This window comes from Pelophylax lessonae, assembly GCF_965119305.1.
Source record: "Pelophylax lessonae genome assembly, chromosome: 3".
Lineage (NCBI taxonomy): Eukaryota > Metazoa > Chordata > Amphibia > Anura > Ranidae > Pelophylax > Pelophylax lessonae.
Window position 1 is genome coordinate 505,145,342 of NC_138770.1, and position 22,923 is coordinate 505,168,264.

General features: G+C 46.7%; 1 protein-coding gene across 1 annotated transcript in view; it reads left to right on the forward strand.

Moving 5' to 3' along the window:
* FAM98A (family with sequence similarity 98 member A) overlaps positions 1 to 22,923 on the forward strand; it is a 109,596-nt gene that overhangs the window by 30,103 nt on the left and 56,570 nt on the right. Inside the window, exons 4-5 of the mRNA XM_082249453.1 lie at positions 2,970 to 3,154; positions 4,713 to 4,793. Coding sequence (XP_082105579.1) covers positions 2,970 to 3,154; positions 4,713 to 4,793 — 266 coding nt within the window. The remainder of the gene's footprint in view (positions 1 to 2,969; positions 3,155 to 4,712; positions 4,794 to 22,923) is intronic.

Here is a 22,923-nt window from a genome sequence, read left to right on the forward strand (position 1 = left end):
TGGGTTCATATAGCGCTTATATTTGGTTAACCCTTGTCTAACTGATTAGGGAGCATGCATGCTCTGAATTGAGATGAATACATTGTAAAATCTTAGTTAATGTCAGTTGGTCTAAATCAGTTGTAAATATAAATATATTTGGACACATGTATACTTTGTGTTATGTTCCTGTTCATATTTTTTTAACTTAAAAGTTGACAGACAACCTTTATTAGCAATAATATGTACTTCACAATGTTCCTGACATATATTTCAGCTTCCTGGATTTAGTTTTTTCATCTGGCCTTCAGATATGAACGACCGAGTGATTTAACACCTGTTTAGATTTGTCATCCATGTGATGAAATTAAAATGATGCCGTTTGCAATAAACTATAAAATAGATTAAATAGTTAAATAAAATAGTTAATTTGCAAAGAATGTCCAAAAGAATGTCAGGCAAAATGGTCGGCCCTCTCGCACGTTCACTACATCATATCTGGCCCTCTTTGAAAAAGTTTGGACACCCCTGCTTTTAAAGAGGATGAATGAACCACTTCTGGACCAGAAGGTTTTAAGCCCTTAATGACCAGGCCATTTTTTTTTTTTCCGCTAAGGCACTGGGTTATTTTAACTGATAATTGCGTGATCGGGCAACGCTGTACCCGAATAAAATTGGTGTCCTTTTTTTCCCACAAATAGTTTTCTTCTGGTGGTATTTAATCACCTGTGCGAATTTCTTTTTTTTCTTTTTTTTGCGCTATAAACAGAGTGACAATTCTGAAATAAAACATTTTTTTACTTTCTGCTATGAATCATTCCCAATAAAAAAACAAATTAAAAATCCAATTTGTATTCTGCCACATATTTTTGGTTAAAAAAATCTCAATAAGTGTATATTGATTGGTTTGCGCAAAAGTTATCACGTCTACAAACTAGGGGAAAAATGTTGTCCTTTTTTATTTAATTTATTCATTTTTTTTACTAGTAATGCGGCGGACAGATTGAACGCCTAACTGACATTTTTGACACTTTTGGGGGACCAGTGACATTACTACAGTAATCAGTAATAAAAATATGCACGGTTACTGTACTAATGACACTGGCACTTATTAATGCCAGGGGCGATCAAAGCGTTAAATGTGTCCCTAGGGGGGACATCTGTGGGGATCCTGTGTTAATCACTGACAGGAACAGCAGTCTGCCGTGTTTACATCGGCAGACCACAGTTCTGTCTTCACTGGAAGCGATCGTGGGTGCCCAGGACCCACCGATTGGCTCCCTCTGTGGCCAATCGGCGCATGCATGCGCCCCCACTAGCTGTCCCGGGAAACAACGTTCAGGTACATTGTTTCCTGGGACAGGGTCAACCAGCTGCGGTATAAGTATTGTCGGCTTGTCGGCAAGTGGTTAAAGCCAGGGTCGAATAAAAATTTTTTTGGAAAAAAAAAAAAAAAAAAGCCAGGGTCTCTTGGCACCTCCAAAGCCTGGATACACACTGTAGAAGACCTTTGCAGTACAAAATGCACAAAGCAATTATGCTGATGTGTTTTAATGGATGAACCCTCTTCGACAGAGCTTAACTTGCTTAATATACTACTTGCCTTTAAAGGTTAATGGCGCAAACAAAGGCTAATGTCAAGCCCCTCCTTTTTCCCATCCATAGGAAATCCAATGAAAATGGCTTAAAGTGATACTAAACACACAGTGTTTAAAGAGGTTGTACACCAAGAAATTTTTTTTTTGTCTTCTTTACAACCTGAAAGAGAAACCCATAATGAGCTAGTATGCATCGCATACTAGCTCATTATGAAATACTTACCTTAGAACGAGCCCCCGCCGTGCCGTCCGCTTACCTGTATGACGGGCGACATGTATAGTCGCCCGTCTTCCGGGATCGCGGCATCCGGCCATCTGATTGGCCGGAGCCGCGGTGACGTCACTCCCGCGCGCGGGAGCCGACGGTCACGGCACGGGGCTCTGAAGGAACGGCACGATCTGCCGTTCCTTCAGAGCGCATGCGCCAGTGACGTCACTGGCTGCATTAAAGGTAAATATCTCCTAAACGGTACATGTTTAGGAGATATTTACAGTACCTATAGGTAAGCCTTAATATAGGCTTACCTATAGGTACAACTTCCTGAGGAGGGTTTACTTCCTCTTTAATTTACATTGTCCCTTCTATTTCCGTATGTGGATGATGGCACTGTAAATATTTTAATCAAAACAAAAAAAGCACCCAAGTACCTTTTCCTAATCGATATACAGCTGTCGCGTGACCCAGATCTTTCCCAGCCTGTCTGCAGGGAAACATACACAGAAGGAGCTTCGTATTCCACACCTCATGGGATTGCCCAAGTCTGACAAGTTTTTGGAATCAGGTTTTCCAAGTAATGTCCTCCCTTACGGGAATTCTCCTACCGCCAAACCCAAGTCTGGCCATACTCCATATTGGATTGACTCCTACCCCTGCTTTTTTAGACAAGTAATTACACACCTACTCTTAGCATTTCGCACACTTATACTTCGAAAATGGAAATCACAGGATTTCCTCAATATTTCAGTTCTGATCACGACCCAACAAAACTACACATCAGGCCGCTAATTCTAGTCCCCAATGCGACCTGGTGCCTTGGGTTTGTTGAGACCTGCCTTCGTTTGTCAAACTTACTCACTCGCCTTCTAAATATGCGCAGCGGACCTACACATATATACCATTCCACCTTTGTATTAAATGTACTGTACTATTGTACCTATTTTTATGTTTAATAAAAAAAAAAAGGGGGGGGGGGGTATTGAAGAAGAGTGGTTGAACGCTATTATAAGTTTATAAAAGGGAAGTATACGGTAAGTTACTGTGGGCAGTGTAGACACTTTAAGATGTAGGGCATTTTGAAGTACAAATCCCATTGTGCTGTAACCATAGGCAAAAAAATAACACTTTGTTGTGGGAAGTGCTTTGTCTCTAAAGTGTCCTCAATCTTTTTACAGCATATTTGATATCAGAACTTGAAGCTGCACGAATGTTGACTATAAATATTCCCGCAAAGAAGGATCAAGATGGAGGAGGCAGTGAGGTCTTTAAGGAATTGAAGACAATATGCATGACTCTGGGAATGTCAAAACCCCCAGCCAATATAACAATGTTCCAGTTTTTTAGTGGAATAGAGAAAAAAGTAAGATATTTTGCTTTATATGTTTATTAGTTGGCTATCAAATGTTTCTGTAGGAAGGAGATGCCTTGTCTGGTAAGCTCTTTAGTGTTGTAGTGGTCTGGATAAAATAAAGCTGAACTAAACTGTTGTATCCCTTTTTATATTTACTTATTTTAAACTTTTTTTTTTTTTAACCACTTGCTGACCGTCCTATAGCAGTTTTACTGCTGCATGCCATATCATGTGTGTGTATGTCTGTATGTGATACTGAAGGGGGCACGCTGCAGAAACTGATCTGTGGGTGCCAGGTACTGGATGTCTGCCGACACCTGACGATCGTCAGGTAGAGACTTAGAGCAGAGCTTTGTCTATGTAAAATAAACAAGGCAGAGTTCCATTCTGACAGTGGGAAGGGATGGATTTTTTGTTCCTGCAAAGCAGGGCCTAAAATCCATCTCTTCACTTGGTAAAAGCAGCACACATAGTAAACACACACTGGCTATGCACGCAGTTAACCCTTTAATTGCCTTTACTCCTTCCCAATCAGGGTCATTAGTACTGATCACTGTATTAGTGTCACTGGTTCCCGCAAAGTGTCAAAAGCATCATTTAGTGTCTGATTGCCCACCGCAATATCGCAGTCCCGCTATAAGTCCCTAATTACCAACATTACTAAAAAAATTGATAAAAACTCCAGTATATATCCCATAGAATGTAGACGATATAATGTTCGTCTAAAACAAGCAATATATGCTTACTCCACATTTTCTGGGGAATTCCACGTTTTTTACAGATCTAAAAGATACAATATCACCTAAACTTTTTTCAGACAGTCCTTGGGCCTCCTCCTTGTTAGACATGCCCCGTACAGCTTCTGGTGATATCAGTAGTAGTCCACATTTGATCTGAAGGTTTTCATGCATATTTTAACTTTTAACTGGTCATATTTAGAGGTAAAGCAGGATATGTGCTTTACTTCTAATTGATGCTGTGCTATTAGGCTGATCTCAGGTGTTAAATCTTATGCTGATTTGGAAAATAATGTTCTTTAAAGTGGTTGTAAGCCTCAAGACATGAAATGTAAATTAAGCCTATCCCTCTATAGTGTGTACTTGTCTCAATTAAAAGCATCAGTCAAGCAAGTGTCATTTCTTTTCTGACAATTTTACCTGACACCAAGAGAAAAATGGTGATGGGAGGGACCTCCAGCTGATTGACAGCCTCAACTCTGTTCCTGTGCAATGTAAAGGGGGGGGGGGGTGGTCCCTCCCCTCCCCTCAGCTCCCAAGCTTCTTACTGAGCTCTGCAGAGTGTGACTTTAGTTCTCCTCCCCCTTTTTTCTGAACTCTCGAGCAAGCTTATAAATTCAGCACGTTGAAGGAATGTAGAGAAGAGAATACTACTGCAGATTAATGGGTACAACTTCTGTATGAGGATTTGTTTCATCTCTGTATCACCTGAGGATAGGTCCCTTCACTGAGTATATGTAAGAGTTTACAACCACTTTAACAGTTATTAAATGTATATGCTTTCGTCTTGCGTTTTTACGCGTTAATGGTGCATTATACTTTTTTCTTAGTTAAAAGAAACCTTAGCAAAAGTGCCACCTAATCATATAGGAAAGCCTCTTCTGAACAAGACATTGGGGCCAAGTCATTGGGTAAGTTGTATGTTTGCATGTTACTCTTTCTATACGTTTCACTCTGGATTCATTCTGTAATGTGTAGCGTAGTCCTAAAGCCTCACCTTATTTTAACAACAATAATTCAGTATTAATTGAGCATATTACAGTAAATGGTTCCTTTCACAGCAGTTCATAAACGCTTTTCTTTTCTCTTACTTTCATTGACGGACACAGCTCCTGATCTTCTTGACCATTGGGTTACACTGCCCCCTACAGGAGTAGGACTGTAGGCAGAAAAAGAACTTGAGTACTCCTATGGGCAGTCCCAGGCGGTATACTCCCCCTCTCTGCTATAGGTACTTTTATTTTTATTTTTCTGCCTAGTCAGGAGTAAGGACCTAGTTCCTTGCTGGGATCTCTGGTACTGGTGATTTCTTTTTAGATAGATTTTTTTTTCTCCTGGTTTTTTCCTGTGAGATCTACAATCAACTGCCGGACTGGGCGATGGGCTGGATAATCTAGATCCTGTGGTCACCCTAGTCTGGCCAGCGAGCGCGTGTGGACCGAAAGCTCCGCGCTAGGTCGGCTGCAACCTAGCCCCACCTGACGGGTACTGACCTGCAAGGTAAACGCCTCGCGAAGGTCGCATACGACCGGGTCTTGGCCTGGGTTGTACCGTTCCTCCTGGCCGACAGCCCCCATTTCGATGGCAAGTAGATGCTGTTTGAAACGTTTCCCGCCTGCTTCTTAGTATGGTGAGTAGTTATGCCCCTCTCCCCCTGGAGGGTTGGGGGGTGGAAGCGGGCTCCTCCCTGGGACAGTTGGACCCATGGGTTCCCCTCCTTCCAGTTAGCCCCCCCTCTTGAGTCTGATGGTCCTGTGGGTCATCTATTCCCACCTCTGCTCCCCCATCACCCCTCCACCTATACTGTTTTTTTTATGGTGGTCTGGCTACCGGCTGGGGCAGGGTGCTGTACTGACGATGTGGGGGAGCAGGGTACACCGCCAGCGACCGGGCGATCGGCTATGGGGTCCCTAGAGCCTTGTGGAGGCCATGTTTGTGTATCCGCAGTGGCCATTTTGCCTTAGTCCGGCATTGAATTGAAATGGCGGTCATTACTGTGGAGCCTTCTGGTGCTGACTCCTGGGCCTCTTTCCTTCCTGAACAGGAAGGTGCACAGGTTTGTGGCATAATCACGAGATCTGCTAGCAGATGCCCCAGACGTGCTGTTGGCCCCCGGGGGCCAGTATCGTCTGATTTATGCCTTCCTTCCTCTCAAACTTCTGCCTGGGCTTTTGTCCAGGATCGAGGCAGAAGGAATTCTAGTGGCCCTGGATTGGCCTCGCCGGTATTGGTAGGACGACCTGGTGTAGCTGGTCACTGACGCCCCTTGGAGACTACCTCTCATGGAAGATCTGCTGTCCCAAGTGCCAATCTGCCATCCTGCTTTACAGTCACTGGCTTTTGATGGCTTGGCTGTTGAAAGCCAGGTGATGAAGGATAGAGGTTTGTCTGGGTTGGCGATTCCCACACTACTGAAGGTTAGGAAGTCTACTTCTAGGAAGATCTACCATCCTACATGGAAAGCGTACATTTCCTGATGTGAGTCGCTTGCTGTTCACCCTGGCTCTTTCAGTGGCTCGGGTCTTGACCTTCCTTCAATGGGGAGGTTGAGCAGAAATTGGCCATGAGTACCATTAAGTGTCAGGTGTCGGCCTTGGCGGTCTTCTTCAATGACCCTTGGCCACTCGGTCCCCCACTACCCCCTTGGGATCTCAACTTGGTACTTTCAGCTCTACAGAAGCCTCCCTTTGAAAATATTCGGGTGTTTCCCCTGCTTATGCTAACCCAGAAGGTGGCCTTTTTGGTGGCTCTTACCTCTGCGCGCAGGGTGTCGGAATTGGCGGCGTTGTCTTGTCGTTCCCCTAATTTGGTGGTCCACAAAGATAAGATGGTTCTTCGCCCCTGTCCTTCGTTTCTGCCAAAGGTGGCCTCGGATTTCCATCTGAATGAGGACATTGTGTTGTCTTCCCTGTGTCCCAGGCCAAAACATCCTATGGATATTGCGTTGCATTCCCTGTATGTGGTTCGGGCCATTCGGGTGTACCTGGCAGCTACGGAGTCTTTTAGGAAGTCAGATTCACTATTTGTGCTTATGGATGGGCCTTGAAAAGGACTATCCACTTCTTCTGCGACCATTTCTAGATGGATCAGACAGGCAGTGACTCTGATCTACTTGATTGGGGTCAGGTTCCTCCTTTCCCTGTGAAGGCGCACTCTACGTGGGCGCCGAGTGCTTTTTGGGCCTTTCGTCATCAGGTGTCGGTAATGTAGGTGTGCATGGCGGCTACTTGGTCATTGGTGCACACTTTCACAACATTTTATAAAGTGGATGTGTTGGCATCTGCGGATACCTCTTTTGGCCACAATCTTTTGAAGGCTGCTGTTTAGGTGGCTTGTTCCCACTTTGGGGGTGTAATGTTTTTCATGTGGGCTCCAGTTGCTTTGTTTGAGCTCCTGTTACCTGGTTGGCTACGGTTTAGCCTTGGGAATTTTTTCTTGCTGTTCCCACCCCTAACGTTTGACACTGTTTTTGGATGTCGCCATTGGTCAAGAAAATCAGGAGCTGTGTCAGTCAATGAACGAAAGAGAAAATGTGATTTTTGACTTACCGTAAAATCCATTTCTCTGATGTTCGGTGATGGACACCGTATTCACCCCTCTATGAAGTTATTACTTCTGACACTGCTTGTAACAAAACTGAGTACCTATAGCTGAGAGGCAGAGTATACCTCCTGGGACTGCCCATAGGCACGTAATAGTTATTTTTTTTGCCTAGTGTCCTACTCATGTAGGGGACAGTATAACCCAATGGTTATAAAAAATCAAAAACAAAAAAATCTGGAGCTGTGTCCGTCAATGAACATCAGAGAAATGTTTTACAGTAAGTCAAAAATCCCATTTTTTTTTTTCAGCAGCCTCCTCTAGTTTCTTCTGTGCCACTTTCATTAACTCTGTTGAGGAGCGTGAACACATAACTGAATTACCATTTACCAGATCACATTCATTGGAACTACATATGCGATCATGCATAGAGCCAGCGCACATGCATTCCCCTTTATTGAGAACATTTGGACTAAGTGAGAATGCTGCCAAAAGCCACAGGCAGCCCAAAGGAGAAAACGCAGTAGGCACCCCTCTCCTCCTCCAAAGGCTCAATCTATTTTCTTGGAGGGTAGGCAGAGGCAGATCTTCTGTATGTTGTCCTTTTGGGCTGCCTGTGCAGGCAGGGTCCTTTATGTCGGGCCGTGGTGTACACAAATGGGTGGCTACAGAGGGGTTTCATGAGACACAACCGAACAGGAAAGTATGGATGTGAATCATAGGACTGGCAGAAACGGAAAGAAGTAAAAGCATTAGCATATAATGTAAGTTAAAACCTCAACTAAAGTGTTTTTAAAAAATTAAGGTTTATTATCACTTTGAAGGACAAATCCATAAAAAAGGTGACATTTCCAGTACATCCAACTTCACAACTGGGACGCCTCCTCGCCAAGAAGTAGGAATCCAAGGTAGATGATACAATTTGAACAGGAAACTGTCCCTCCAGTGCTTCCTGTCCCTTGAAGTGACAGGAGCAGAGGTAGTGCTGTCAGGGCGATCCCTGTGTGCTATATTACTTTACTCCCCTTGCAGTGATTCCTACTTTTCCTTTGACCAGTGAACTTTGTAGAGATGACTGTTGGAGTCCCAGACAAAGAGAAGGGTAGGGAGGAAGGGTAGTTCGTGACTTGCCAGTCATGTCCTGTGTTTGAGCCCTGCAGGAAGCTGACAACCAAAAGCCTTAAAGTGGAACTTTAAAGCTGAACTTTACCCATAACTTGATAAAAATTATGTTCTTTAGAAAGAAACATACATTCCATATTAATAATGATGCTAATATACAAAAGTGCAGCTCTAACAACTTAACATACATGTATAAATATTAACTGATTCATATAAGTGATCACACATGATCCACTGCCAACCTAATTACATTGTGCAAATAGTATATTAAATATAAAAGCAAACCTCAAAATAAAATAAACACGTGAGTCTCAATGAAAAGCCAAGGGTAAGATGTGGTCTTCATAGAATACAGCAAAAAACAGGTGTTGATCCCAAAAGCCTTTAGATCTCAGCACAGCAACACCACACACCACTCCAGTGTGGCAGACGGGGGCTTATAAATAAAGAGTGGTTAAACTGCGCCTAATGTACTCCACACAGGGAAATCGCTTCACTGCGTGCCAAGTTTCTAACACATACAAAATTGCCACCTTGGATTGCGCTCATCAGTTTGACCAAAATCTCGAAGCATCCTCTCTCTGGCACTGTACCCCTGCAGTAAACTATTTTCACCATTATATGTTCTCAGAGTGCATTGATGCAGAGAGCAGAGCGAATGTGTTGCTCTGCATTATTGAGGATCTTCCACACTGGGGGGAACATGGTAGAGGTCCTGTGCATTACATTCTCAGCTTGAAGGCATCAAGAAAAGATTAGCTAAGTTGTGTCCCAGGTTTTTCTCCCACTAGTACAGTGCCAGCCAGGCAAACATGAATATTCACTCCTCTGGCTCCTAATTATGCTACCAAAATGAGTGTGTGCGCTATAAATTCCCTCCAACATTGTTCTTGTTGGAGGGTACCATTTTGCTGAACCCCAAAGCCACTGAACAGCAGTAAATCTTTAGGCTGTCAGCAGAACAACCACGACAAATTCAGCACAGTTCCTAAAAATGGAGTGCAACTGAGCATGTGCAGAGGAGATTTAGACTGTGTATTACTGGATTTTAAACAGTACAGACACTTTTTTTTAATGTTTTACATAGTTATACCTGGAAAAGGTGTCAGCCTAAAGTGATCTAGCAGAACTTAATTTTCTACAAAAAGAACAAACAGTAGGGTGCAAACACCTAGTGCATTACCAGCGGTTTATTCTTCATTAAAAAAAAAAAAAAAAAAAAAAATGAATGCCAAAGAGGTACTAACAAAAATGGAAGATAAAGTAGCGTTAAAACCACAAGATGCCCATACGCTGTGGAATCTTGTGGTCTTTAACTCTACTTTATCTTCCATTTTTGTGAGTACCCATCATCATTCCTGGCCCCTTCTGGCAGTGGTGGAGCTCCAAGTGCTGGGAGTGACAGTGTTGTGTGTGAGAACTTAATTTTCTGAATAGTTACACTTTAAGTAAAACAAAAAGGTTGGTTAAAAGACAGGATTTTGTATTGAAGTTGATTTACTAAAACTGGGGAGTGTAAAGCTTGGTGCAGCTCTGCATAGAAACCAATCTGCTTCTAGTGCTTTTTTTTTTTTTTTTTTTTTTTTCCCGAACAAGCTGAAATTGGAAGCGGATTTTGCTACCATGCACAGCTGCACCAGATTTTGCACTCTCCAGTTTTAGTGGATCAACCCCCTGCATTAATGTTTCTTACCTACTTGTCTGACACTGTGCACATAAAAGGTATAGGCAGAAAAGGCTTTGAATATATTGCATCCCCACAAAAAATATTTTTTAAAGACAAGGAATTCTGCCTTTGGAAATATTCAGGGTCATGCCAAGACTGCCTCCCCTCCTCCTCATTCCTACATATCCTGATGGAGAAGGAAGTGAATTAAATTGCTGCAAGAGCAGTGAGGATAATTTCCTGTCAACCGTTCTAGATCTCAAGCTGAATGTAACCTAAGGCCCTCATCATTTTAAGCGAGTAATCAAATTGCGAGTAATCAAATTCCCCAGTCTTGCAGGAGTTCTCGTGGAATCAGTTTTTTTTCAAGTAGGAACTGTTTTATCTCCGCTCGGGGCTCTTTCCTACAGAGTACCTCATACTCCAATTCAGTGCACCATTTATTGGCAGTGGCAGTCACTTGAGGGAGAAGGGTATACTACTGCTTCTTAACTTCTCCGTCTAACCTTATCTCTTGACCTGAAGCATTGGATACAGGCTCCTCAGCACTCCAATGGCAACACCCTTGACCTTGTCTTCCTCTATCTATGCACTCCGTACAACCTCTGAAACAATCCTCTCCCACTCTGATCACCACATTAGTTTCGCTCTCTTCCTGCCTTCCACCTCCTCTCCCTCCAACCACCTAACCGTTACCTGTAGAAACCTTCACCACCTCAACCCTTCTCTTCTCTACTCTGCTACTGACCATCTATATGACAAAATCTCACCCCTGTCATGCCCCAACCAATCCACTTCCATCTATAACCGCTCACTGTCATCCTCCCTAAATAAGCTTGCTCCCCTCAAAACACAGAATCCGACCCCATCCCCTAAAACCCTGGCAAACAGACAACCTCAGAAAACGTATCCGCGCTCTTGAGCGCCTGTGGCTTAAGACTAAGTTCCAGGAAGACTTCAACCAATATAAATCTGCCCTCCAAAAATATTTCTGCCTCCTCACTGCCAAGCAAACTTATTTTATCACGCTCATTAACACATTCTCTAGTTCCTGTCAACTCTTCTCTACCTTTAACTCACTACCTTGTCCTCCACCCACTAATTCACTCACTGCCCAGGAGATCACCAGTCACTTTAAAAATAGGATCGATATATTTCACAAGGAGATCTCCAATGTGCAGAAACCTCCCCCACTTAACACCCCATGTCCACAGGTACAATCTTTACTTCACTCGTTCAACCCTACTAGCATTAGCGAGGTTGCTGGACTTTTTTCTAACACCCAACTAACCACCCTGCCCCCTGGATCCTGCTCTCTCGCAAATGCTACGCTCACCCTCTGACTCTATTTTAAGCTCTCTAACCGTAATCTTCAACCTCTCCCTGTCTTCTGGCTTCTTCCACCAACTCTCTAAAACATGCGCTAGGCACTCCCATCCTTAAAAAGCCCTCACTGGACCCCACCAATCTTAAAAATCTACGCCCCATTTCCTTCTCCCCTTCTCCTCCAAACTCGTTGAACAACTGGTCTATACTCAACTGAGTAAAAGTACATGAGGAAGGTAGCGCATGAACCACACCGGGATCCAATGGATAAGGAAGTCAGGTGAACATCCAGTGTAGAAAGATGACTTGATAAAGCGCATAGCGCGAAACATGTAGTCATGGCAACCATATAACTTGTGTTCCACCCTGGTTCCTGGTATTTCCCCGCAAGTGGCGCCTGTCCGGCTGATGTCACCGCTACGGAACTACAGTGGAGTCCTTTCATCCTCGCGCCGGCTGGTTTCTGGCTTTGCACACACTGCCCAGCAGTCCTGGGAGACTGACCTCCTCGCACTCGTGTTGCTTGCTGCCAGGTGCCCTTGTACACTCCAGCCCAGGGGGATGTAAGCATTTTATGTACTTTGTTTTTTTCGGTTATCAATACCAATAAACTGTTAACCCTTTCTATACTGGATGTTCACCTGACTTCCTTATCCAATGCATCCTGGTGTGGTTCATGCGCTGCCTTCCTCATGTACTTTTGTTCATATCAGCACCCTTCCTATGCTTGTTGGCTAGCAGCAGAAAAAACGCTGGGGAGCCTCACAGGCTTATTTCTATCCCTCCACCCTAAATGCACCCCAGGAGCGCCAGATTCGTGATTATTGCTTTGACTTCTGGACTGAATTTTTTCCTATGGCTGCCCTGGGTGCGAATCTCTTTACTTAGCCATTAGTTGGCTAACAGCAGAACAACCGCTGGGGAGCCTCACAGGCTTACTTCTATCCCTCCACCCTACAGGCATCCCAGGAGCGCCTGGTTTGTGATTATATACCCAACTGAGTGACCATCTGAATAAGAACAAACTTCTTGATCCCCTTCAGTCCAGATTTCGCCCTCAACACTCCACGGAAACTGTTCTACCTAAACTCACAAACTACCTACTAACAGCTAACACCAACAGGCACTATTCTGTACTACTCCTCCTGGACCTCTCTGCTGCCTTTGACACAGTGTACCACCCCCTCCTCAAAATACGCCACTTTCTTGGTCTTCGTGACAGTACTCTTCACTGGTTTTCATCCTACCTATCCAATCGCACCTTCAGTGCTACTTACAACTCTACTTCCTCCTCTCCTCTACCTTTCTCTGTCAGGGTCCCCCAAGGTTCTGTTCTTGGACTTCTCCTTTTCTCAATCTACAGCTCCTCCCTGGGTCAGCTGATTGCCTCCCATAGCTTTCAATATCATCTCTATGCTGAGGACGACCAAATCTATCTCTCCACCCCTCAGCTCACTTAATCAGTCTACTCACACATCACCAACTTACTAACAGACATAACAACCTGGATGTCACATCACTTCCTCAAACTCAACTTATCCAAAACCGAGCTCCTATTCCCCCAACGTTCCTGTTCCCCTGATTTCTCTGTCAAAATCAACCGCTCAACTATCAACCCGTTCTCTCCCCCCCCATGCCAAGGTCCTAGGTGTAATCCTGGACTCTGAACTATCCTTTCTGCCACACATCCAGTCGCTGTCCAAAGCTTGCCGCCTCAACCTCCACAACATCTCATATATGCCCCTTCCTAACCAACGACACCACAAAGCTTCTAGTCCACTCCCTGGTCATCTATTACTGCAACTCCCTCCTCATTGGCTTACCTTTTAAATAGGCTATCCTACTATCAGTCCATCATGAATGCTGCTGCCAGGCTCATCAACCTTACGAGCCGCTCGGTGTCTGCTACCCCTCTTTGCCAATCCCTCCATTGACTGCCAATCAACCTACGAATTAAATTCAAGATACTAACAATAACTTACAAAGCCATCCATAACTTGGCCCCCAGCTACATCACTAACCTGATCTCAAAATACCAACCAAATCGTTCTCTTCATTCTTCTCAAGACCTCCTGCTCTCTAGCTCCCTTGTCCCCTCTTCCTATGCTCGCCTCCAAGACTTCTCCCAAGCCTCTCCCATCCTCTGGAATGCTCTACCCCAATCTGTCCGACTCTCTCCTACTTTGTCCTCTTTCAGGCGTTCCCTGATCCCTGAAATTGCTGCTTATATTGATTTAGTGGACCAGTTGGTCCATGGGCTGCAGTTTATTAGTGATGCAGCTTTGGATACAGCTCCTGTGCTGTCCAAACTTTGTTTCAGCGGTGGTGATTAGGCACATGCTGTGGCTTAATTGGTCTGCAGACCAAACCTCCAAGAAAACTCTCATTGGTCTGCCCTTTCAAGGCGATCGCCTGTTAGGGGCTACCCTGGATGACATCATTAAGGGTATAACGGGGGGGGGGGGGGGGTAAGGAGGAGTACCTGCCATAGTCTAGGAAAGGGAATGAGCCTCGTCGCAGACGGGGGCCCTCCTTCTCAGCACATAGAAGATTTTTTTGTGGTTCCGGGACGGAGTGTAAGGGAAATAGATCTTTCAAATCTTCCCCCGGGAGGTTCCAAGCATCCTTGGTCTGGTAAGCCTAGAGCTAGCTTCTCCGGACCTGCGGACAAGACCACTTCAGCGTAAAGGTCTGCTCTAACCCAGGATTGGAGTGGGGGGACATCTTCACTGGTTCCTGGTCTCGTGGACCTCCTTCATGAGCGTCAAGGGGATCCAAGAAATGATTATTTTGGGAGTACCCATAAAGGGGGGACAAGCTTGTCCTTTTCAGTTTTTCTTTGGGTCCTGAGTCTCCTTGTGCCGAATTTATTCCTGCAAAGGTTCAGGTGATGTCCGAACTACCGAAGCTCCCCCCTATCCCTGTCTAGGGAATGTTATTTACCTAGGTCCGATTCTAATTCTGACCAGGGTGGTCCTTCCTCTGGACAAACTTCAGAAACCACAGGCCGTGATTCACTGGCTGCTGTCACACAGATAGTTTTCTCTACCATTTTGCATACAGGTTCTGAGTCTGGTGGTATTTACCTTCAAGACAGTTCTGTTTGCACAGTCCTAAATGCTTTACTTTAGCAGGTTCGGTTCCACAGGAGGATACAGAGGTTTGTGGCGAGATCGCAGGTTCCTCTGGCAGATGCTGCAGGCGTCCAAGGGCCATGGTAAGGCCAGTATCATCCTTGGCTCAGGCTTCTTCCGCATTTCCTGCGAGGAATCGAGGGGGAGTATCTTCCAATCAGTCTGGTGGCCTTAAACGTTCCTTGGGGGCTTCCTCTCAGCGTAGACCAGTTGTCCCAAGGGCTGATCTACTGACCAGCTTTACAGTCACTGGTTTTGAAAGCCAGGTACTTAGGGATAGAGGTCTGTCTGGATCAGTGATCCCCTACTGTGGTGAAGGCAAGGAAGTCCTCTTCCAGCAAGATATACATGGAAAGCATACATTTCGGTGTGAGTCGATTTTGCACTGATCCTCGATCCTTTCCTTTCCTGTGGCTCGGATCTTAACCTTCCTTCAACAGGACGTTGATCAGAAGTTGGCCTTGCGTACCATCAAGGACCAGGTGTCTGCCTGGCAATTTTCTTTCAGCAACCTCTAGCCACGCACTCTTTAGTTCGTACCTTCATTCAGGGGGTTTGACATAAAGTTCCACCAGTACGGTCTCTTTTGCTGCCGTGGGATTTAAATTTAGTACTTTTAGTTCTCCAGAAACCGACATTTGAGAATATTCGGAGAGATTCCCTTGCCTACGTTATCCTAGATGGTGACATTCTTGGTGGCTATTACCTCGGCCCGCAGGGTATCGGAATTGGCAGTCCCTATTTAGTGGTCCATAGGAATAAAGTGGTTCTTCATTCCTGCCCAAAGTTGTTTCTGACTTCCATTTTAATGAGGACATTGTGCTGCCTTCCTTGTGTCCCAAGCCGGCTCATCATCCCAATGAATTTGCTTTCAATACCTTGGACTCTCTTTTTGTAGTGACGGACCAAGAAAAGAGCTGGCTGCTTCTTAGCCTACCATCTCGAGATGAATCCGACAGACGGTGACTCAGGCCTATTCCTTTAATGGTCAGGTTCCACCTTTCCCTGTCACCGCGCATTCTACTCGGGAGCCGAGTGCTTCTTGGCCCTTCCGTCATCTGGCATCAATATCCCAAGTTTGCAAGGCGGCCACTTGATCGTCTGTGCATACCTTCTCAAAATTCTAGGTAGATACTTTGGCATCTGCGGATGCTTCTTTTTTTTTCAAAGTTTTGCAGGCTGCTGTTTAGGAGGCTGTTCCCTCTTGAGGGGTGTTTTTCTTTAAACTATTTTTCTCTATCGTTCATTGACGGACGCAGTTCTCTCTGATTCATATCAGTAGGGTAATACTGCCCCTACAGGAGTAGGACACTAGGCAGAAAAAAGTTCTGGCTAAGCCTATGGGCAGTCCCGGAGGGTACACCCTCTCTCTTCCTGCATAGGATGTCAGTTTTTTTTTCTGCCTAGTAAGGAGTAAGGACCTAGTTCCTTGCTGGGATCTCTGGTCCTGGCATATAAAGCATTTCTTTTATGTGGATTTTTTTACCTAGCCTTTTTTTCTCCTGAACTTTTTTTCCTGTGAGATCTTCAAGCAATTATGCCGGGCTGGGCGACAGACTGGACCCCCATATCCAGTGGTCACCCCAGTCTTGCCATCGAGCGCATGCAGGCCTTAGCTGCGGGCTGGATCGGCTGCGACAGTGGTGCTCCGGTGGCGTGGGTTCCTGTCAAGAGATGGCACCCGCCTGTGTTCCCGTGGACGTGGATCCTCTCCCTGGGACAGTCGGACCCTCACGCTCCTGGGTTTCCCTCTGTCCTGTTGGTGACCCCCCCCCCACGTGGGCGACTGTTTGGGCCTACCTGAGCCTGGGGCCTATTGTGCAGGCCGCATGGGGGGCCTGGGGAGTCCTCCGTCTCCGATCGTGCGGGGGTGGGGGGCCTTGGTGGGGTTTTTCTGGGCATTTGGGCCTACCTGAGCCTGGGGCCTAGTGTGCAGGCTGCATGGGGGGGCCTGGGGAGTCCGCCGGCGCTCAACGATCGTGCGGGGGTGGGGGGCCTTGGTGGGGTTTTCTGGGCGTTTGGTGGGGTGATGGGCGTTTGGGGAGTCCCCCATGGGTCCCGATTCCCACGCGGGGGCTGCCATTTTGTTGCAGCCTCTGTCTGCATCTATGGAGGCGGCCATCTTGGTACACCCGTTTTTGCTGTAGATTTTTTGCTGTAGAGGCCGATGGAAGTGCCTGAAGAACAGTGAGTCTTGAGGGTGGTCTCTCCCTCTCTGTGGGGGTCCATTAGAGTGTGCCTGACCTCCGGGGGGCGCTGTAGGGCCGCTTAAAAAAAAAAAAAAAAAAACAATTTAATTTTCTTTGCGGGTTCCTCAGGTTCAGTATGGACCCTGCAGGCCATTTTTTTCCCACCTGACCCCCTCTCACGGAGGCTGCAGGGCCTTCCGGATCTCCACTGTCCGATGCCTTTTCAGCAGTTCTGGACGCATTTGGGCCCAGGTGAAGGTGATAGGTGCGCTAAAACGTTTCTCCGCCTACCCCTGCCTCATCTGATGTCTCGAGTCTGAGTCTGGCTCAGCTGCCGCAGACGTGGGCCTTCCTGCCGGGTCTGTTACCTTGCGCCCTGTCTCCTCAGATGATGAGGATTATATTTCCACCTCCCCTGCTGCGACAGGTGCTGGTGGATGCACTGGCTGTTTTCGGTGCTAGGCACCCTGCAATTTGGGGGTTGCAGTGGCGGCTGCGCCTAGGGCGCAGGTGGCATCTGCCACTCACATGCCACCCGGAGCTGCTCTTTTTGCTGGCTGCTCATGTAGGAGGGGACTGTCTGAGACGTTCCCCTCGGGTGTCAGTGGCCGTTAGACGTTGCCCTTTTGGGGTAGTCTCTGGTACAGAGGACTGTTCCGCCTTTGGTGGACGTACGGTCTCTAGCTGAATGGGACTACCATTGTTCCGGTGGAGGAATCCCCATCCTTTAAGGACTTGGGGGATAGGATGGCGCGGGCTGTGGCCTGCGCTCTGTGCTCTCTGGCGTAGCTGCACTGGGAGCAGTGTTTGTTTGCCCTTGCCACGCAGACTCCTTCGTCACAGTCGGGGTTCCTCCCTTTCGGCTCGGGGACAGTCGATGTGACGAAGTCCTTCCAGACTTCCGTGTAGGTTCCAGACGACCCTGGTCTGGCGTACTGAGATTGTTTGTTTGTTTTTTTTTCCAGACCTGAGGACAAGGCCTACTCAGCCTGAAGGTGCTTCCTCTCCCATCTGTAGGGTTGGGGGAGGCTCTTGCCAGTTGAGGACCTGCGGCTGGCCCGGATCCCAGGCTGACTGGGTTCAGGAGACCCTCCGGTCCCGTTGCAAGATCGAGTTTTGATCCGTTTATTTCCGGTAAGGTTTTTCCCTTCCAACGACTCTGGATCGCTTACGGGCGCTCTGTGGGGCAGTTCAGGCTCTTGATCAACAAGCTGGACCTACTGGTCCTTTTATGGTTCCGTGCAGATAACAAATTCAAGTTGGTATTGGTTTGCACTGTGGTGGCTTCTCTACATCAGGGGGCTTCCTGGCCTCCATAGACATCAAGCTGCCTACCTTCACATCCCGTTATGTTCTGGACAGCTACGGGTTCTCCGTTCTCCGGAAGGATCTCTTGGTTTGTGGCGTTAGTTTGGTTTCGCTTATGCTGCTTAGGTCTTCACGAAGGTGTTGGTTCCGGTCCTGGTGCTGTTGCGGCAGCGGGGCGTATCGGCCCTGGTTTCCTGGCCACTCTGCTTCTCTGTTTGGAGTTCCCTACAGTGCTGACAACGAAGTTGGTTGTCACCGTGAGAACTCTGGAGTTCAGGTGTGTGCTGAACCTTCAGAAATAATCCCTGGTCCCTTTCATGAGACTGGACTTTCTGAGTTTGACTTTGAACTCGTCCTCGGTCAAGGTGTTTCTCCCTCCGGGGTTAAAACTCTTGGCACTTTAGACCAGTGTTTCTCAACTCCGGTCCTCAAAGCACACTAACAGGCCAGATTTTAGGCATTCCCTTGGGGAGATGCAGACTTGAATACTGCAATCACTGAGCAGCAAATGATATCACCTGTGATGCATTTCAGTTTTCTTGCAAACCTGGCCTTTTAGTTTGTGTTGTTTTTTCAAGACGGTCCCTTTCGTTCAATCCCTCTTGGGGATCCCCACAGGAGGCAATCCTTCTCGAAATCGACTGGAATCCAAATACCCTGGACTTGCTGGGCCGGGTGCCCTGGGAGTCTTGCTCTGGAATCCTTCCTTCCCTTCTACTGGACGATTGTCACCACGGGTGCAAGCTTGTCTGGGTAGGGAGGAGTCCTCGGCAGGTTCTCTGCTTCGGGAGTATGGTCCCTGGAGGATCCAGGTTACCGCTCATTGTCCTGGGGCTGAGGGCGATCCAGCTTTGCCTAGTTCACTGGATGGTGCACCTGCAGCTGTCCGGTGCACTTTCGATTGACTACGCCACGACCGTGGCTTGTGTCATTCACCAAGGGGGCACCGAAGGTGTCCTTGCGGCCTTGGACGTGAAGATTCTCGTTGGGCAGAGCGCCTTGTTCCCGGCTCTATCCGCTGTTCCCTTTCCAGGTGGGGAAAATACACAATTGGTAAGCAGTTTGCTTCAGTCGACAGGCCCTGGATGCAGGGCAATGATCCCTTCATCCGGAGTCGTTCCAGCAGTGGTGCCTTCATTTGGGGGCACTCCGGACGTGGTCCTGTTGGCATCGCATCTACAGGATAGTGCAGAGGTCATGGCCCGCTCCCGGGACCCTCTGGCAGGTGCAATGTGGCACCATGGGTTCTGTCATGGGCGAAAACATTCGCTAGGTTCAACATGTACGATGCTGAGAAGTTTAGCGTGGTCACTTGTGCAAGGCTGACGCTGGCATGGTCGTGCGAGAGTGCTCACGGATGGGCCGAGGTCAGTGTCAGCTGCTGTCTGCCTTTCCTCCTCTCCAGTTGCTTTCAAGAATCCTTCGCAGGATCGAGTCGAAAGGGATTTCGGTCATTCCCATGGCTCCGGACTGGCCTCGCCGAGCTTGGTACGCCGACCTGGTCAGGCTTCCCGCTGACGCTCCTTGGAGGCTTCCTCTCGGGGAGGGTTTCTTATCTCTGGGGCTGATCTCCCATCCGGCTTTACGGTTGCTGGCTTGCCGTGTCAAAAGATGGAGGTGTCTGCTTTGGTGGTTCCCACGCTGCGTAAATCGTGGGAAGCGTCTTCTATGATCATTTTTTTCATCATATGAGAGAGTCTTCTTGGGCTCCCCCTCGCTCTTACTCAGTGGCTGGATCTTGGCTTCCTTCAACGGGGGGGTTGATCAAAAGTTGGCCTTGAGTACTGTCGAGGGTCTGGTTTTGGCTTTGGTAATTTTTAAATTCACAGGCTGTTGGCCGCCCGTTCCCTGGTGCGTAACTTTTTCCAGGGGGTGCGACACTTGGTTCTTCCGGTGCGGCCTCCATCGCCAACTGGGGACCTTGGTTGGTGCAGTCGGTTCTTCAAGTCCCTCCTTTGCGAGTATCAAGGGTATCCCCTGCTTACCTTTATTGCAGAAGGTGGCCTTCTTGGTTGCTGTCACTCTGCACGCAGGGTGTCGGCACTGGCGACATTGTCCTGCTGTTCTCCCTATATGTTGGTTCATGGGGCCAGGTGGTACTTCGTCTGGATCCGTCCTTTCCTCTGAAGGTGGTTTCTAGTGTTCTCCTGCACGAGGCCATTGTGTTGCCATCTTGTGTCCTAAGCCCTTTATCCTATGGAATGTGCGCTGCATACTCTGGATGGAGTTTGGGCACTAGAGGGGTACTTGGCGACTACTGAGTCTTCCTGTAGTCAGGTTCGCGCTCTGTGCTCACGGATGGCCAAAGGACAGGGCTGCCTGTGTCTGTCTGCTATGACTATTTCCAGGTGAATCGGACAGTCGGTGGTGCAGGCTTCTTCATTTATGGGTCAGGTCCTACCTTTCCCTGTTTCGGTGCTTTCTACTTGGGCGCCTAGTGCTTCCTGGGCTTTTTTGCCATACAGGCATCTGTGCTACAGGTTGCAAGACGACTACCTGGTCGTTTGTTTACACCTTTGCCACGTTTTATAAGGTGGATGTGCTGGCATCTCTTCAGATGCCTCTTTTTGGTCGCAAGGTTTTTTGCTGGCTGCGATTTTGAGAGCTTTTGGCCTTCCTTGAGGGTGTTTATTGTTTGTTTTCAGGTGGGCCTCATCTTTTGTTCTGATGAGTCCTATGTTGACTGGTCGGCTATGTTTGGCCTTGGGGACTTGTTCTTTTCTGCTGTTCCCATCCCTCGTTTTATGGCACTGCTTTGGTACGTCCTTACTGATATGAATCAGAGAGAACTGCCTCCGTCAATGAACGGTAGTGAAAACTGGATTTTTGACTTACCGTAAAATCCTTTTCTCTTAAGTTCATTGACTGACACAGTACCCGCCCCTCTATTTTGAGCTGGGTTGGTATTACTTTCCGACACTGCTTTGATACAAAACTGACATCCTATGCAGTAAGAGAGAGGGTGTACCCTCTGGGACTGCCCATATGCGTAGCCAGAACTTTTTTCTGCCTAGTGTCCTACTCCTGTAGGGGGCAGTATTACCCTACTGAAATGAATCAGAGAGAACTGCGTCCGTCAATGAACTTAAAGAGGAAGTAAACCCTCCTCTGCAAGTTGTACTTATAGGTAAGCCTATGATAAGGCTTACCTATAGGTACTGTAAATATCTCCTAAACATGTACCGTTTAGGAGATATTTACCTTACATGCATCCAGTGACGTCACTGGCACATGCGCTCTGTAGTAGCGTGGACGAAGTAGCGTGGAGACGTTGCTGGAAGTGGCAGCAGAGGAGGTACACCATTGCGAGTGACACCCCAAGGATACTTATGGAAGCCCACTACCTACAGACAGGAACCCACTAGATCCCGATTACTCTCCCTGGGGAACCAACCAATTAGGACCCTCCAGATCACCTCCAGGACGTCCCCATCCAGGAGTTGGCGAGGATATTAGGATCGCTCCTGCCGTAGGATACACTTACATACCCGCTCTATACCCCTGTGTGGGGTGGGTATTTCTGGTGAGTGAGCTTTTTATCAGAGGGATCACCCAGCACCTCCCCGCCCCCCACCACGGGGTCACTCCTTAGTTCACCATAAGAATATTGGTACCTGCTATCTACATCTGAACTTTGTCTATTTTATCTGGTCACCACATTTGTTACATAGACATTAAGCACCTATATTGGACTTTTCGTTGCTGTTAGTTGCTATAAATTTGGTTTCACTTCTTTTTCTTTTTCACTTACCTCTATACCACAGTGTGCGGTATTAACGGGGTATTTTGCAATGCACAGAGCACTTTATCAACAAGTCTATATTGCATGATTAAGATTGTATTCAGCTTATGTTTTTGATTTATATTTGATACACTTTTTTACATATATTCCTTTTGATCTAGATATCATTCAGATCTTTCTCATCACCATTTACTATTTCCTTTATTTACATATATATGCACTTATCACTTTAAATGTCTACTGACATCTAAATATTTAATAGTGCTGTTACTTTTCTATATTATCACACTGTATCTTCAGTTTTTTGTATTAGCACCCACCAACACCTTTTTACACCTGTATTATTAGGCAGCGCCACCACCCTACCTTTTTATCACCATTTAACAGATCATCCCTTCACCAGAATTCTTGTGGAACACCTGCTGTAATTTTCCTTACTTCTAAATGTATCGATGGTGAAAGAACCAGCAACTTCTTTAGGGAAACAAGAACATAATCTGACATTTTTGTGGAATACCTAAAACAAATCTTTAGTAGACACTAGGGATAGGCACAGGCATGTTCATATCCTAGTCCCAACCCACCTGAGCAATCCTGCCTGGAAGCTGTCGCTGCACACCACTAATCATAGGCATTTCCCAGCCTTTAGTTGCACATACACACGCTGCTCATGATTGGCGGTGTGCAGCAACTGCTTCTTGGCGGGATTGCTCAGGGGGTTGGGACTAGGATCCGAATACGCCTGAGCCCATCCCTAGTAGACAATATTGACTTTCCCAGTATCTAATTGCTATTTATCCCTGTGTGTGATCCTTAATTTGAAACTACCATATTCGTATATGCCCAGAATTGCATACTGCTTCTCCAAATCCAAGTTCCTAATTGTTTGTTTTAGTAATATTGGTTAGGAAAGTTTTGTGTAGGCTGTTGGACTCTTCAAACTATATTTTACTGCGTAGATTTATGTAATTTTTCATTCCCCACTCAAAAGTGAATGCCTCTAAGCGTGCTTTT